The sequence below is a fragment of the Oryzias latipes genome, chromosome 24 (assembly GCF_002234675.1).
Source record: "Oryzias latipes chromosome 24, ASM223467v1".
In the NCBI taxonomy this organism is placed as follows: Eukaryota; Metazoa; Chordata; class Actinopteri; order Beloniformes; family Adrianichthyidae; genus Oryzias; species Oryzias latipes.
Window position 1 is genome coordinate 619879 of NC_019882.2, and position 15536 is coordinate 635414.

General features: G+C 51.3%; 1 protein-coding gene across 1 annotated transcript in view; it reads left to right on the forward strand.

Moving 5' to 3' along the window:
• Window positions 1-15536, forward strand: part of igf2r (insulin like growth factor 2 receptor) — a 23285-nt gene continuing 7749 nt past the window's right edge. The window contains exons 1-35 of the mRNA XM_011493154.3: window positions 1-373; window positions 1394-1533; window positions 1712-1830; window positions 3489-3587; window positions 3709-3841; window positions 3920-4031; window positions 4287-4395; window positions 4464-4623; window positions 4798-4987; window positions 5484-5587; window positions 5792-5956; window positions 6034-6177; window positions 6259-6411; window positions 6532-6669; window positions 7426-7576; window positions 7647-7815; window positions 7897-8012; window positions 8085-8238; window positions 8491-8667; window positions 8746-8847; window positions 8912-9013; window positions 9093-9255; window positions 9325-9501; window positions 9581-9727; window positions 10713-10891; window positions 11464-11551; window positions 11627-11824; window positions 11895-12025; window positions 12107-12204; window positions 12771-12904; window positions 12974-13170; window positions 13402-13528; window positions 13613-13747; window positions 14899-15058; window positions 15162-15270. Of these exons, the coding sequence (XP_011491456.3) occupies window positions 246-373; window positions 1394-1533; window positions 1712-1830; window positions 3489-3587; window positions 3709-3841; window positions 3920-4031; window positions 4287-4395; window positions 4464-4623; window positions 4798-4987; window positions 5484-5587; window positions 5792-5956; window positions 6034-6177; window positions 6259-6411; window positions 6532-6669; window positions 7426-7576; window positions 7647-7815; window positions 7897-8012; window positions 8085-8238; window positions 8491-8667; window positions 8746-8847; window positions 8912-9013; window positions 9093-9255; window positions 9325-9501; window positions 9581-9727; window positions 10713-10891; window positions 11464-11551; window positions 11627-11824; window positions 11895-12025; window positions 12107-12204; window positions 12771-12904; window positions 12974-13170; window positions 13402-13528; window positions 13613-13747; window positions 14899-15058; window positions 15162-15270 (4908 nt within the window). The 5' untranslated portion in view covers window positions 1-245. The remainder of the gene's footprint in view (window positions 374-1393; window positions 1534-1711; window positions 1831-3488; window positions 3588-3708; window positions 3842-3919; window positions 4032-4286; window positions 4396-4463; window positions 4624-4797; window positions 4988-5483; window positions 5588-5791; window positions 5957-6033; window positions 6178-6258; window positions 6412-6531; window positions 6670-7425; window positions 7577-7646; window positions 7816-7896; window positions 8013-8084; window positions 8239-8490; window positions 8668-8745; window positions 8848-8911; window positions 9014-9092; window positions 9256-9324; window positions 9502-9580; window positions 9728-10712; window positions 10892-11463; window positions 11552-11626; window positions 11825-11894; window positions 12026-12106; window positions 12205-12770; window positions 12905-12973; window positions 13171-13401; window positions 13529-13612; window positions 13748-14898; window positions 15059-15161; window positions 15271-15536) is intronic.

A 15536-nucleotide genomic window follows, 5' to 3' on the forward strand; every position in this document is an offset into this window, starting at 1 on the left:
TATAATATGGGTCTAATATAAAAAGTTAAATTAAGCAAAGTGTGTCCTGTTGTCTTCAAAACACCCAAACTGTGTTTGCTTAATAAAAAAACTGTCTCTGTTCCTTTTCCTGTTTTAAATAAAGTTTTACCCCTCCCCCGTGTCATGGATCATGTGACGGTCTGTCACGTGCCGCTCACTTCCTGCTGACTCGGTCCAGCTGGGTATCATGTCGTCTTAGTCCGGATCCAGTCCGAACAGCGATCATGTCGTTTGGGCTCACACGTTCCCGCCAAGGCTCCGTGACGCTGGTTCTGTGGTTCGCGGCGTGTTTGGGCTTTCTGCCGGTTCGGTTCGCAGCTGAGGAGGACCTCTGGTACCAGGACCTCTGCAGGTGAGCAAGCACACCTGGCGGACCCGCTGCAGGCACATCGCTCCGTTCAGGACTCCAGTCAGTCTCTGTTGGTCTATTTTGTCGGATTTAGGTCAAGACAGTTCTGGGGAATTCGGTCGGTTTGGTGGGATGGGGGTTCTGTCGGTTCGGTTCTGTCGCTGTCCTTTCGGCAGCTCCGTTCTTTACACATGCCTTAATTTAAACCCGTTTCTCGTTCCGTCTGGCGCGGAACCAGACATTTCCGTGTTTTCTGGAACGTCTAGCAGAAGTGCTGCTAGCTAACCGCGTCACTCAGACCGCCGTCATCATGACAGACGGACAGACGTCTGCCTCTTTTGTTTGCGTGTCAGAAAACCATCTTTACAATCTAATGGCTTAAATAAACCAAATGTCGTTGAAAGGAAACTAACATAGCTAACTACTAATATTACAGTTCCCGCTGTTAGCCGCTAATGCTAACCGTATCATTGATCGCGAGGCAAAAACACACAAACTCATTGCGCGTGCGCGTTTAACCCACAGACAGCGATGAAAACAGAACTTCCGGTTTCAAATCAAACCTTCGGATCAAAGATAAAGTAAATGTTTCTGAAAAGAATTCAGTTTGAAAATATTAATGAAATCTGATACCATTGAATCTGATCAGATCCAGAACCGAGGAATCGGTTTAATTCACGTTTTAAAACCGAATCTGACAGATTGGGATTCGGGTGTCTAATGTCACAGAAAGAATCAGTTTTTCTTCTCTTAACCCGCTTTGCTAAACCGATTAAAAATGACAGAGATGGGAGGAGGACTTCGTGTTCTGGATCTGCTTTTGGTACCAGAACACGGTTTGATGTGCGGCCATGAGCGGCGTCTTCAGGGCTTCATCAGTTCACGCTCCTGTTATGTCAGTACGACAGGAAGTTAGCGCTGCATTTCCTCTGAGAGGCGTCCACATTCATGGACATCATCCTGAGGTTCTGGATCTGGACTGGGTTTGTAAACCGGGCTCTGCTCTTTCTCTTTGTGTTGCAGTTACAAATGGGAGGCGATGGACCAGGATGAGAAGGTGAAATACACTCTGAGTCTCTGCCCGTCGTCAGAACCAACCAGCTGTGGGCCCAACGCTGCAGTGTGCGCTCAGAACCTTAGGGGCGCCACGGCCCAGTCAGTCGGTGAGTTCAGGTTACCCGCTGCGGTCTGCTCGTGTGTTCATGCCCGTGTGTTCATGCCCGTGTTCACGCCCCGCGTGTTCACGCGGGCCGCGTGTTCACGCCCCGCGTGTTCACGCCCCGCGTGTTCACGCGGGCCGCGTGTTCACGCCCCGTGTTTGTCTGTTTTCACGCCGTCCAGGTGACCGGTCCCAGGAGAGGCCCTCTGGCTCCGTCCTGGACTTCAACAGCACCCTGAAATGTCCCGACGGCGGCAGCAACATCCGGACCAGCATCAGCTTCCAGTGCGGGACGACCCTGGTGAGAAACATGACTCGTGATTTCACAACACGCTGTGAGTCGGCAGTGATTGGTTCTTCACGCTGGCTCCTCCTGCTGCTTCTCCGTGTTGGAGGCGTTTCACATGACTCCATGCACAAACATGTGACCTCCTGCAGCACAAAGACTGCGGGGCTGGAGAAGGTCACGGTGGAGCTTCAGTGGGGCAGGGCTGCTGCTTCTGACCCAGATCATCAGAACCAGGAGGCAGTTCTCCAGTCAGAATGAAGGGTTTGAGTTCCAGAAACAGACACAAGGAAGCAAAGATCTGTCCTGAGGAAGCTTTTGAGTGTTCTGGGGGTGTTGGAGAACATTCAGGGACCTCCAGATGTTTCTTCTTTGGCGTCCCCAGGTCCACATCCTGGATGCTTTTTATGTTCTCTGCTCGGTTAAAGTAGAGTCCGAGAAATTCCCAGCAGGCTGTTAAAATGGTGCTTCTATTGGTTTTCTATTGTTGATAAATGACAGATCTGACAGGTTGATCTTTCTGCTCCAAATCCAGCCACGGAACAGTTTCTGGGTTATTTTAAGATGTACTGGATTTTGTTGTTGGGACAGCAGTTGGTAAGGTTAGGGACAGTTTTTTTCCCAGATTTTAAAGTCTTTAAACTAAATCTTAGTGGTTTATTGTTCCAGAAGAAGCTGAGTCAGATGTGTTAACCTTTAGTGTGGAAATCATTGAGAAGAGAGAGTTAATCTTTGGCAGAACTTTTATTTTCACTGCAGCTGCTTTGCTCATGAGGGACAGAGGCCGGTTGAGCCGGTGGGTTAGATCGTCCTGAAGTGTAGTTTAGCTGCTCCAGCTCAGATACATCTGAGAGAGATCTGAATTCCATGCTGTTTGACTGGTAAAGCACTGTGTCTGCATTACAGTCCGGACAAAACTGACTTGTTCCAGGTAAATGCAGTCTGAGAGAGGAGAATTTGTAGCTGTTTTCCTAATAGAATTTTGTAGAAAAAGTCACGTCATCTGCATAGAGACTGATTTAATGATGGGAGTTTTATTTTCTGCTGTCTCATTGCTGGAGCCAGAGGTTCAGTAATAGTGTGTGTGTGTGTGTGTGGGGGGGGGGGGGCATACTTTAACACTCATCCCATACTAAGATGGAAACTCCACCTCCACCTTAGCAGAGTGTGGGTCTGTCTGTGGTTACATTTCTAAGAACTGATGGTTTCCTGTTGAGTCAGAAAGTTTTGAGTTTAGTTTTAAGCTAAAGTCTTTCCTTTCTACAGAAAAAGGATGAATTCAGAAACTGACTGATGGACTGAATAGTTTGATTTGAATGTGGTCTGTCCATCATGCAGCAGCTAATCTAAACAGGTGGACTGAGATTCTGCTGATGTGGAATCTTTTCAAAATAAATGTATCTATTTCCACAAGTCCTTCAGATGTTAATAAACATCTAATAAACATTTATGACGGAACTGTTCTGCGAAATGGTGCATAAATGTAAAAAACAAATCAATGCAATTCAAAAAAAAGATCACCGTTAGGTTTCTATTCAGAATTTACTTTTTTACTAGTAAATGTCAGAAGTACAACATGTGGTAAAACTGAAACTCTGTGTGGGTCACCTGTAGCGTCTTGGTCACCTGACGTCTCAGGTGTGTTTTCAGCTCTCCTGTCCTTTGCGTTTCAGGGGTCTCCGGAGTTCGTTGCCTTCTCTCAGTGTGTTCATTACTTTGAATGGAAGACCTACACCGCCTGCAAGAAAGACAAGTTCAAGCCCCACAAAGAGGTTGGTAACGGAGGAATGAACTGCCCCCCATGCTACCCCCTCCCACAGAGACCATGAGGCATTTGACGTGACCTCAACGACCCCACGTGACGCTGACGCAGCGGCACTCCTCTGTCTGCAGGTCCCGTGTTACATCTTTGACTCTGACGGGAAGAAGCATGACCTCAGTCCTCTGATCAAACTGAAAGACGGATACCTGGTGGACGACGGCGATGACGGCTTCGACTTCTACATCAATGTCTGCAGAAGCATCTGTAGGTTCCTGCTGAAACCTGCCTGAAGGTTCTCTGAAGGTTCCTGTTCTTTAAGTCCCGTCACTGTCCTGCTTCCAGACAGCACGGATAAGCCGTGTCCAGAGGGCTCGGCGGCCTGCCTCGTCACCGGCGAGGGCTCCTTCAGCATGGGCCTTCCCGCCGGGCAGCTGGAGCACGTGAACAGCGACAGGTGAGGCCTTGGTCCTGTTTTCAGTGGAGGGAACTGTGGTGTTCCTCTGAGAGTTCAACATATGCTGCTGGGTCTGGGGTTCGAGTCTTTTTAGAATAGATCTTAAATGGAATCCGGACTGTGGCGATGATTCCTGGACCTGATCCGGCGTCATGGTTTCAAAAGCGTGTGAGATGGTTTGGAGAACGGTGGTAGACTTGTGAACGTTGTTTCCCTCAAACGGAGCTGATCTGTTCTTCGTCTTCTCTGTTCCAGCCTCAGGCTGCAGTACGCTTTAGGAGAAGGCTCCACCCCTCCCTCCAGATGCGGGGAACACGCTCCTGCCGTCACCATCACCTTCATCTGTCCTTCAAGAAGACGTGTGGTACGCCACTGTGGGCGTGGCTTCACCCCTGCAGATGATGGTTAACTTCATGTGGGGTCTGGTTACAGGGCAGCCCCCCCAAGATGACGTCCAACCAGAACTGCCGTTACGAGGTGGAGTGGGTGACGGAGTACGCCTGTCACCGGGACTACCTGGAGAGCAACAGCTGCAGACTGACCGGCAAGCAGCACGACATCTCCATCGACCTGACGCCGCTCACCACCACCGGTACGCAGGCCTTTCACATGCACATCTGGTTCCTCGAAGATGCTTTTATTCTGAAAGGGGTTTGTGAAGCTGTGCTTCAGCAGCAGGATGGAGGAGGGAACCTCTATCTTTACCATCAGCCTAAAGGCCGGAGCTTCAGGAAAACCTTCTGAAATCCTCTGTTCCTCCATGTAGCTGGAGAACAGCAGTACCACGCCCACTCTGGAACCAGCGGCGGCCCGGACAGCTACATCTTCTACCTGAACATCTGCGGGAAAGTAGCTACAGATGAATGTGGCGACGACCAGTTTGTGTCCTCCTGCCAGGTGAAGACGTCCTCCTCCGTGAGCAAAGTGGCTGGAAGATTCCAGAACCAGACCCTGCGGTAGGACCAGTCTCTGTTTCCTCCAACACCCCATCCGTCAGTGTAGTTGTTTTGTGATGGATGTTTGGACTCAGGACATGTTTACATATACGGTTCTTTTTTGGTGTAGTCATGAGCTTCAAATGAACATAACATTCATCCCATTTTCTTTCTGGCTCAGACTGAAACTGCAGCTCTGTGACGCTGCAGATCTCAGGTCTGACTCCAACCTGGTGGGACTGACGGAACGGAGATGCTTGTTTTTACGGATAAATGTCATCACTTTAGAGTGACGCCTGATGGAACCCAGAATACCTAAATCCAGACTAACGTGGCCTGGATGAATGAAAACCCTCAGACTCTGGTTGTTAGACCGGATCCAGAGGAGACTTTCAAGTCCTCCTCAGATTATGCTGATCAGATGTTAATCCGGAGCTGTCCCTCGTTTCCTGAACTCCTTCCTCTCCTTGCTGGTCTGAACCCCCCCCCCCCCTGTGTGTTTTTTTCTTCTCTGCAGGTACTCGGATGGAGATCTGACTCTGATCTATCCAGGAGGCACCAGCTGCTCCTCCGGCTTCCAGAGAATGACCATCATCAACTTCCAGTGCAGCAAGAACGCCAGTGAGTTGAGATGGGATCGTTGTGAAGTTTCTGTGTTTCCGTGATCCCGTCATGAACTTTCCTGGAAGATTCCCATTTCATGAAATCAGTTGGATGAAAGTGAAAGCTTCCATCCTCCCCCTCATCAGAGGAAGAGGAATTGTTGGCAGACTGCAGGAATCGGGTCAGAAGATGATTCGGACAATTCCTCTGATGTTTCTGCAGCCGGCTCTGGAAAGGGCAATCCCGTCTTTGCTGGGGAGACGGACTGCACGTATTACTTCAACTGGGAGACGGCCTTCGCCTGCGTCAGGGAGGAGGAGGACCTGCTGTGCCGCGTCACTGACGGCAGAAAACACTACGACCTCTCCCCCCTCACCAGATACCCAGGTGAGCTCCGTCATCGGTTGTTGGCATCAGCCCTCCTCCGCCTCCTGCTGAGATGACTGTTGTCTGTTCGGGTTCAGAGTCAGATTCCAGCCAGAACTGGGAAGTGAAAGACGCAAAATCGACTAAATCCAGCTCCCACTACTTCCTGAACGTCTGCCATAAGGTGATCCGAGCAGGGGGGGCGGCGGCGTGTCCTGAAGACGCTTCCATCTGCGCTGTGGGTGCGTTCACGCCTTCCAGCATCTCCTTTAGAAGTTCTGGCAGAGCAACCAGGGGTTCTAATACTCATGACTGTCATTTAGACAAGAACAACAAGAGCATCAGCCTCGGCAGCTTCCTCTCACCCCCCTCCAAAACCCGCTCAGGAGATGACATCAGACTGGTGTACACCGACGGCAGTCCGTGTCCCGACAAGAGGAAGATCCAAAGTATTCTGACCCTCCGATGTAAACCCGGTGAGTGAGACGGAGAGCCGTCCTTTAGTCGTTGCTGTTCTCCTGGAATCAACCTCCTAATTCTGGCGCTTGGCGCTCCTCGTGGTGACCCCCCCCCTTTGTTTCTGGCGTTTCCTGCAGGAGCCGTTGAGAGTCCTCCTGTCCTCGTCAGCGTCTCATCAGACGAGTGTTTCTACGAGTTGGAGTGGTTTACGGCTGCAGCCTGCATCCTGTCCAAGACTCAGGGGGATTCCTGCAGGGTGGGGGACCCCCAGGCCGGTACGAACACGCCCCTCAAACACTCACCTGCTGAAACGGGGGAATCTGAAATATGTAGAACGACCACCAGATAGACAGGAGACTTTACCTGAGCATTTTCATGAAGGCGCATTGAAGCTTTGTCTCTCCGTTTGCATGGACATCATGTCTTTAGCCTCATAATAACTTTAAAGCGCCGGTCTTTGGCTGGCGTTCAGAGGAACCATCAGTTCACGGATGAACTAGTTTGAGTTTTTGCCAATCTTGAAGCTCCTGGGGTCATAATGGACATTTTTTTGTGCCTCAAACGTCTGAACAGACTGGACGCGTTTCCTGAAACACCATGCTAGCATGTCTTTCAAAGGCTAGTGGTCTGATCCACGTCTGCGTTCCTAAATCCAAATAATTACAGACCGCTGATGAGGCTGGGGTTTGGTGTTACCATCATATTTGGTGGTTTACTCAGCTAAACCTCCTCCTGCTTTATGGGTGGAGCTGCATGTCAACAACACGTGTCCTCTGTAGAGGACAAACTGCAGACTCCTGAACAAACTCCTTTTGGTTTCTACAGAGGTTGTCTGGGGCTGTTCCTAAATGTAAAGGGGCGGGGCTCTGGGAATTAAAGTTTTCTGTGGATTTAAAAAAGTCAAAGGTTTTTCCTCTGTAGTCAGGAAGATGCCACCGTTACAGGCTTTACTGGTGTCAGAAAGTCCAGGTAATCGCACGCCCCTACCAACAACCTGGAGTCCATCTGAACCTGCTCCTTCTGCTCCACAGGGTTCTCCTTTGATTTGTCTCCACTCTCCAAACCTGACGGCGGTTTCTACAACCTGACCGACGGCACATACACCTACCTCATCAATGTGTGCGGCCCGGTCAAGACAAACTCGTGTCCTGACGGGGCCGGAGCCTGCCAGGTGGAGAAAAGGTGAGCGACGCTCCCATTTTCCCTGAACGTCTATGAGCTCCTGCGGTCACTCTGCTCCTCTGCTCCTCAGCTCCTGGAGCCTCGGAGAAGCAAACTCCCGTCTGTCCTACTACGATGGGCTGATACAGCTGACCTACAGGAACGGCTCTCAGTACAACAACAAGGAGCACACTGGCAGGTCCACCCTCATCTCCTTCCTCTGTGACCCTGAAGCTGGGCTGGGAAAGCCCGACTTTCAGGTTGGACCTTTTCTCTGCACCTGTTCTGGAGCTCCTCGGACTCCTGTCGGTGCGCTGATGTTCTGTGCTGCATCCACACAGGTGGAGGACAACTACACCTACAACTTCCACTGGTATACGTCACTGGCATGTCCTGAAAGGTCTCACCAGTGTCTGGTGACGGACCCCAGAACGCTGGATCAGTATGACCTGTCCAGGTAACAGCTGTTCCCTGCAACACCTCCTCCCTGGCCTCCTGGTCCTCCCTGACCTCCTGCTGTCTCCTGCAGCCTGTCCCGCTCCACCAGGAACTGGCTGGCCATGGACCTGTCTGACCCTCAGAGCCGGAAGAGTTACTACATCAACATCTGCCGCGCCATCGTCCCCGTGGTCGGCTGCGACCGCGAGGCGTCTGTCTGCGAGATGACATACGTGACCCAGCAGGTGATCCGAATCCAGACCGGTGCCTCTATGGGCCCAGCAGGGGGCGCTCAGGTGCTTCGGTGATCCAGCAGCGCCTGGAAAACGTGTTGGATGTTTCTCAGTGGATTTTCTTCATTTCTGAAGAGATTCACAAACGAGCTGCAAAGAAAACTTCAAAATTCAATTTGACTTTTTACGCGACAGGAAAACTGACGTTTTCTTAAACGTTTGCAGAAATGCTGAAAATCCGATCTGCTTCTTCCTGATCCTCAGGGTTCTCCAAAGGAGGTGGTCTCTGTCAGCAACATGGGGGTCTCCAAGAAAGGCCCGGTAATCGAGGGGCGGGACCGGCTGCTGCTGGAGTTCACGGACGGGTCGGCGTGCACGTCCGAGGGCCTGAAGCTGTCCTACACCACGCGCATCCACCTGATCTGCTCCAGAGGATCGCTGGTGAGTGACGTCACCTGATGGGCGGACGCCGTGCTGTCTGTGTCTGAAGTGGGCGTGTCTCTGCTGCTGTCTGCGTAGTCCATGCCGCCTCGATTCGAGTCCACCCAGAACTGCACTTCCACCTTCATATGGGAGACCCAAGCAGCCTGCGCCATCCGGACCACCGAGGACAAAAACCAGGTGAGAGCTGCTGTTTCCAAACCTGGAGTGGAGAGCAGAGACACTGATGGGTTTGTGGTTTCAGACCTGCTCTGTGGTCGACCCCAACACCGGCTTTGAGTACAACCTGCAGCTTCTGGCCTCCAAGACCGGCTACAACGCCAGCGCCAACGGCAAAGACTTCCTGGTGAGCTTGTCCCGCCCACAGCTCTGACAAGCCTTCGTAAGGTTCTTGCAGATCTTCAGCCATGCTCTCTGTCTCGCAGTTGAACATCTGCTCAGATGCTCCCGGATGTGGGGAGGGGATGGCGGGCTGTGAGCTGGACAGCGGAAAGCCTGTCAGTCCGGTGGGGGTCACCAAGACCCTCCAGTACTCCACCGATGGCAAACTGAAGCTAACGTATCGGGGGCCGCTGGTTGAAAGTACAGGTACTGAACTGTGAGGCCATGAAACGCAGACCTCACCAAGATGGAAGCTTCATTCTGACCCCCCCACAGGTACGCGGGACACCTTCACCATAAACTTTGTGTGCGACCCGAACCCCCACCCCAACCCTCTGGAGCTGTTACGAGAGGAGATGAGTACGATGGGTGGCCGCACCACCCACGACGCCGTCTTCAGCTTCTACACGGCGCTGGCCTGCACGCCGGCCCCCGTAGACTGCAGCATTTCAGGTCAGAACTCTGGGGTCACGGGGTCACGTCCCCCACCAACAACCAGAACGTCTCATGCAATCCCACATTTGTCCTCTAGATGCTCTCGGGAACGAGTACGACCTGAGCCGCCTGATCCGGGACGAAGAGGACAGCCCGTGGATCCCCATGGATACGGACGCGGGGGCGGGACGCCGCTTTTACATCAACGTCTGCAAACCCCTCCCAGCCCTGAAGGACTGTCCAGGTCAGGAGAGGGAAAAAACGTAACGGACCTGTGATCTAACCTAGAACAGAGATGAGCTGATCCAGAACGTTCTGATGAACATCAGAACAATGAAACTCTGGGTTTCTGGTTCTGACTGATGACCTCAGAACGGGGGGGGGTAACGATTCGTTTTAGCGTTTCCATCCAGATCAGTCTGTGGATGAAGATCCGATTCATAGGCAACATTTGTTCATTCTGAAGGATCCGATTGGATCCAGATCTTCTGCCCTAAAGTGGATCCAGATCTTCTGCCCTAAAGTGGATCCAGATCTTCTGCCCTAAAGTGGATCCAGATCTTCTGCCCTAAAGTGGATCCAGATCTTCTGAACCTAAAGTGGATCCAGATCCTCTGAACCTAAAGTGGATCCAGATCCTCTGACCTAAAGTGGATCCAGATCCTCTGAACCTAAAGTGGATCCAGATCATCTTCATCCAAACTTCCTGGACAGAAATTCCTGCTACTGAACAGTTTTCCAGATTCTTGGATTTCTTCCAGATCATCAAGTTAATGAAATCTGTGTCCAAACCAACAAGTAAACTAGAATGAATGTCAAATCCATTCACATGGTAGTTTCCTAAAGTTCACCACTGTTGTTTTTCCACATCCAGAGAATCCAAAGGGAACATTCTTAGAACATTCTAGACCCTGGATGGTCACATGACTTTATTCAAAGGACTGGAATGATGGACTGATCCGTGTTGATGACATCACGTTTGTTGTCCGCAGATGGACTTCAGTCAAATAAACCTACTGTGTCTCAATCCAGATGGTATTTTCCAAATCGGTTATAGTCATAAATGCATGAAAAAGGAAATTCTTTTCATGTAATTCATTTAGATTCTCTATAAACTGTTTTATTTTAAAGCCACTTTAAATGAAATGATGTAAAGTATTTGTCAGTGTTTCTTGTTTTTGCGTGTGAAAATGTGTGTGTTGTGTTAAAAGCAGCTCTTCTCTCTGCAGTGGGTCCTCTGGGCGCCTGCGGTCTGATCCACGGGAGAAGTGTCAACCTGGGATACGTGCAGTCGATGCCGCAGATGGCGGAGGACGGCGCCATCAGCATCGTGTACCAGAACGGAGATCAGTGCGGCGCGGCGTCCCGCTACTCCACGCGCATCATCTTCCAGTGTGACGACAGTCCAGTGAGTTTTTAGAGTCTGAAGATGGTTTGGAGCTCTTTACTGTGTCAGTGGAGGATTAACAGGTAGAGTTGGTAGTTTTAGAGCCTTCTGACCTTATCGTGTTAGAGGACAGTATTCAACCCATTCTGGTAGTTTGCTGCTTATTTTAATGGTTTTATGAAATGATTTTCAACAATTCATGTTTTAGACAGATTGGACTTTAAAAATGACGATTTCCTTTTGAAAACCAAATGTAAATATAAAAGCAGACATCTGGCGGTAAATTCATTATTATTTAAAAACGGTTTTGAAACCAATCAAGTGTAGAATCCAACATTTCACTGTAGACGACCCAACATTCCCTGGAAAATCTCGACCTGCTGTCAGTCTTTCCTGGATGAAAACAAACTTCTAGCATCGTGGATTTACACTGGTCTGTGTGCAATCCAACGGCCTCTGATCCAGATCCTGATCCAGATCCCAGAGACCTTTGTGTCGATTCCGATCTTTCTTCTGATGGTTTTTCCTTATGTTCTGAAATGGTTCTGGTCCTGTTCAGATTCTGCTTTCATCCAGGAAGGTTTTTTCTTCAGGGCTCCCCCATGTTCGACCGTCAGGACGGCTGTGAATTCGTCTTTGTCTGGAGAACGTCTGAGGCCTGCCCCATCAGGAGGTCCAAAGGTAGACACGTGCCAGAGGCATTATGGGATGTACAGAAACAATCTGGGAAAAATGCCCCTGAATTTGGCCTTGCAGGTGAAAACTGTCAGGTTCAGGACCCCAGAAGTGGTTTCCAGTTTGACCTGAGTTCCCTGAAGGGCAGAGACTTCCCCATCAGGAGCCAGGAGTACGTGTACCACCTGTCCGTGTGCGGGCCGCTGCAGAAGGACGTGTGCAGCCACGGAGAGTCTGTGTCCTCCTGCCAGGTAAACGGGGACAGGCAGAAGATTGCAGGTATGGAGACATCAAGGATGGCTGGTCACTGGAGGGAGGCTCCTGTGCGTTAATGTTTGCATCCATGCAGGGATGGCCAACCAGAACCTGGTGTTTGTGGGGGACCAGATTCTCCTGAACTACACCAACGGAGAGACCTGCCACAAGATTTACCAAAGGTCCACTCTGATCTCCTTCTCCTGCCACCCTGACGCGGGGCCCGTGAGTCTGAACCCGCTGGTTCCTCTGATGCTCCTGCAGACGTTCTTCTCTCTGAACTCTCCTTCCTCCTCCTTTGTTCAGGGAGAACCGGAGTTCATCAAGGAGACTCCGGACTGCTCGTACCTGTTCACCTGGCCCACCGCGCTGGCCTGCGCCAAAACCATCAGCTGCTCCTACAAGTATGAGGCTCTTCCTGTTTGTGTGCCTGCGGGTCAGAGGTCAGCGGTTTAAGATGGGGGGGGTTAAGGACTGAAGAAGTCATGGGAAATGTTAAAGCTGGAAAACATTCTTCTTTTTGTCGCTCTTTCACACACATCCAAACCGTTGTCGTGTCTCTGACGGCAGAGTTATTTAAGGTGGAATGAAGCAAACGTGTCTGCAGGAGCGTTTCCTTCAGCATCGTCAGCCTGATCCTCTCAGATCAAACATGGAATGAACTCCAGAACCAAACCTGCTTCATCCAGAACTCTGTCAGGGACCTAAAGGGGGATCTGAGGAACCTCCTGCACCACTGTGCAGCTCCGCCTTAACGGCAGAAAAATGTTCATTAGATCAATTTGGATTCCAAAGCTCCGTTAATGAAGAATGAATCTTGTTGGGGTTTTGAGTGACAGGCAGTGTTTTACTGCTGGGACAGAAGCAGGTGCATTATGGGACGTCTCAGACATCTCCTCAGGAGCCCTGCAGCAGGGCAGCATGTGTGTGAAAGAGCGAGACCAAAGCGCTGCCTCATTCTGCTCCTCAGTGACGATCAGGGCCGCTCCTACGACCTTTCACCTTTGGCTCTGGACTCTGGGAACTGGGAGGCGGAGCTTCCCACTCAGGGCACGGAGAGGCGGTTCTTCATGAACGTCTGCAGGTCTCTGGTGCAGCAGGCAGGTCAGTGTGGAACCTTTGCTTCACGTTTCTGACCACGCAGACATGACTCGTGTTGATCTCCACCCACAGGCCCGTGGAAGTGTCCCTCTGGTGCAGCGTCCTGCATGAAGGACGGAGATAAATTCCTGAGTTTGGGTCGGGTGGAGTCCAGTCCCCAACTGGACGGGAAGGTTCTGAAGCTGCAGTACACCAGCGGACAGCCCTGTCCAGACGGAAGACGCAACAGAAGCAGCATCATCCGCTTCAAGTGTGACAAAGACCGAGTGGTGAGGGCGTGAACCCCCCTCCCCCATCAGAGGCATGAATGCTGGGGGGTCGATCCATCAGGAGCACAGATGTTCTGTTACAACAAACATGTCAGCGCTTTCACCTTTTGGAGGCTTTGACCTGCTCAGGTTGGAGGTTGTGGGGGGTCTGACTGGATCCAGTCTTCTTCTGCCCCCCTCCCCCAGCAGAGTGTTTGGGAGAGGAGAAAACGTTTCCCACTTTCTCTGCAGGACTCCCGGCCCACGCTGATCTCCCAGATCCAGGACTGCGTCTTCACCTTCCTGTGGCTGACGGCCGCCGCCTGTCCTCTGAACACCACCCAACACGGCGACTGCAGAGTGACCAACCCCACCACAGGTCCCGCCCCCTTCACTCACGGCTGCAGCGTGGAAGTGTCTGCTTCAGACGTCCTGAACATTCGTCTGTGTCCCCCCCTCACAGGTCACCTGTTTGACCTGAGCTCCTTGAAGAAGGAGGGCGCTTACACAATCCCCTTCGATCCGCAGCCCAACAAGAGTGTTATCCACATGAATGTCTGTGGTGGAGTGGACAACACGGCGTGTCCGTCTGGAAGCGGTGCGTTCCTCCTGCTCACCTCCCTTACACCTCTGGAGGTCAGAGGTCAGGGTGACCTCGTCCGGTCTGAGGATCAGTTTAGTGTCTGTGCTCAGACAGGTTGGTGTTTCAGACGCCGGTGCGTCTGGCTGCTGTTTAGATGTCCGCCTCGAGATCATTGACCCGACTGGAACCCGGTGAGGGCCGGCGATGAAAAGGACCCGCTTGTGCGTCAGCGGCAGGAGTTTCCATGACTCTACGGCTCGCCGCTGGTCACGTTCTTCCTCAGCTGTGTGGTCAATCACTAACCTCCCTGGAGAACCAAAGGTCCAGCTGGTGACGAAAGCCCTGAATTATAAAACACTTCTGTCAATCATTCGACTGAAAACGGCTTTTCTGGACCACCTCTGAACTCTGTTAACACCACCATCTTCCTGTGAGGAACCAAACGGCAGCTTAAAGCCCACCCCTTCCCCCCACGGGGGTGCGGACTTCCTGTCAGCCTGCAGCCAAAATGAATGCTGGGAAACGGTTTTACCCGGATAAAAACGCCGTTTTTGGTCTGTGGTTGATGAAGAAGTGAAGGAAGTTCTTCCCAAACGTTCCTAAATGCATTCCAGGGTCTCCAGGTGGAACGTTTTCAGTTCCCTGCAGATAACGGGAGCTAGACGGCGTTAGCTAGCGTTGATACTTCAGTCACGCCGTCTCTCCTCCATCGTTTGCCTTTTTCTTGTCATTTTTGGACTCGTTCAGCTGCAGACGGCTGAACCGTGAGGCTTCCAGCTCTGCTCTGTGCAGACAGGAGGGAGGTTGGAACCCCTGCAGGAACCGTTTTCCTGTTCAACCTTTATTTAAACTCTGGTCGTTGACAGTTTCACATCCTCTGCAGCTGCATGACGGGAAATGATTGGAAAAAGTCAAACAACCTGATTTCTGCAGTCTGAAGGATCTTGAACGTCTGCTGAGGTTCTCTAAGAACAGTTTCTGGATTTGAAGCAAACATTTTGATGAATTATGCATTTTATTATTAAAGTGATGGAGCCATAAAGGAACGGGCAGGAATGCTCTGCAGGAGCAGACCTTTGCAGAGCAGGAAGCATGAAGGAGAAGAACCGGAAGATCCTGGATGTTTGTCGGTTTCACTCTGTGATCAGATGTTTCTTGGCTTCCAGCTGTGTGCTTTTTGGACGCCGGAAATTCTGTGAGCGGCGGTCAGGTGAGCCAGAAGCTTTCGTTCCGCGATGGCGAGGTGGAGCTGACCTACGACGAGGGGAGCCGGTGCGCCGCAAACCCGGAGCTCAAGCACAAAAGTGTCATCCACTTCATCTGCAGGTGTGACGGCTCAGAGAAACACAGAGGGCGGGGCTTAAATCCCCTCTGCAGCATGGAGCTGTGATGTCACACCTACAGATCTGTTCTATTGCTTTAAAAACAGACCGGCCCAGATGAGCACAGCCCCCCCAGAACCGGTCCTGATCAGCTCCGACCCTCAAACCTGCACGCATTTCTTCTCCTTCTACACACACCTGGTGTGTGAAAAGCAGGTAAGAGCTGTCATGACCTTTGAGGTGTCTGCATCAAAAACACCTCAGCCTGCAGTCTCTAACCTCTGACCTTTAACCCCTGAAGCCTCACTTAGAGCAGCATCAGCCGTTGGTGGAGGCAGGAATGTAAAAAATACTTCTGCTGCTTTGTGGGGGTCATAGGTGAGGGGCGGGGTTTGCGGGTAGGACGCTGAGGGGGTGGGGTTTGTTAGTAAGACACTGAGGGGGGGGGTTGCTGGAGTTTGCTGAAGTTCTGGACGTTCAGA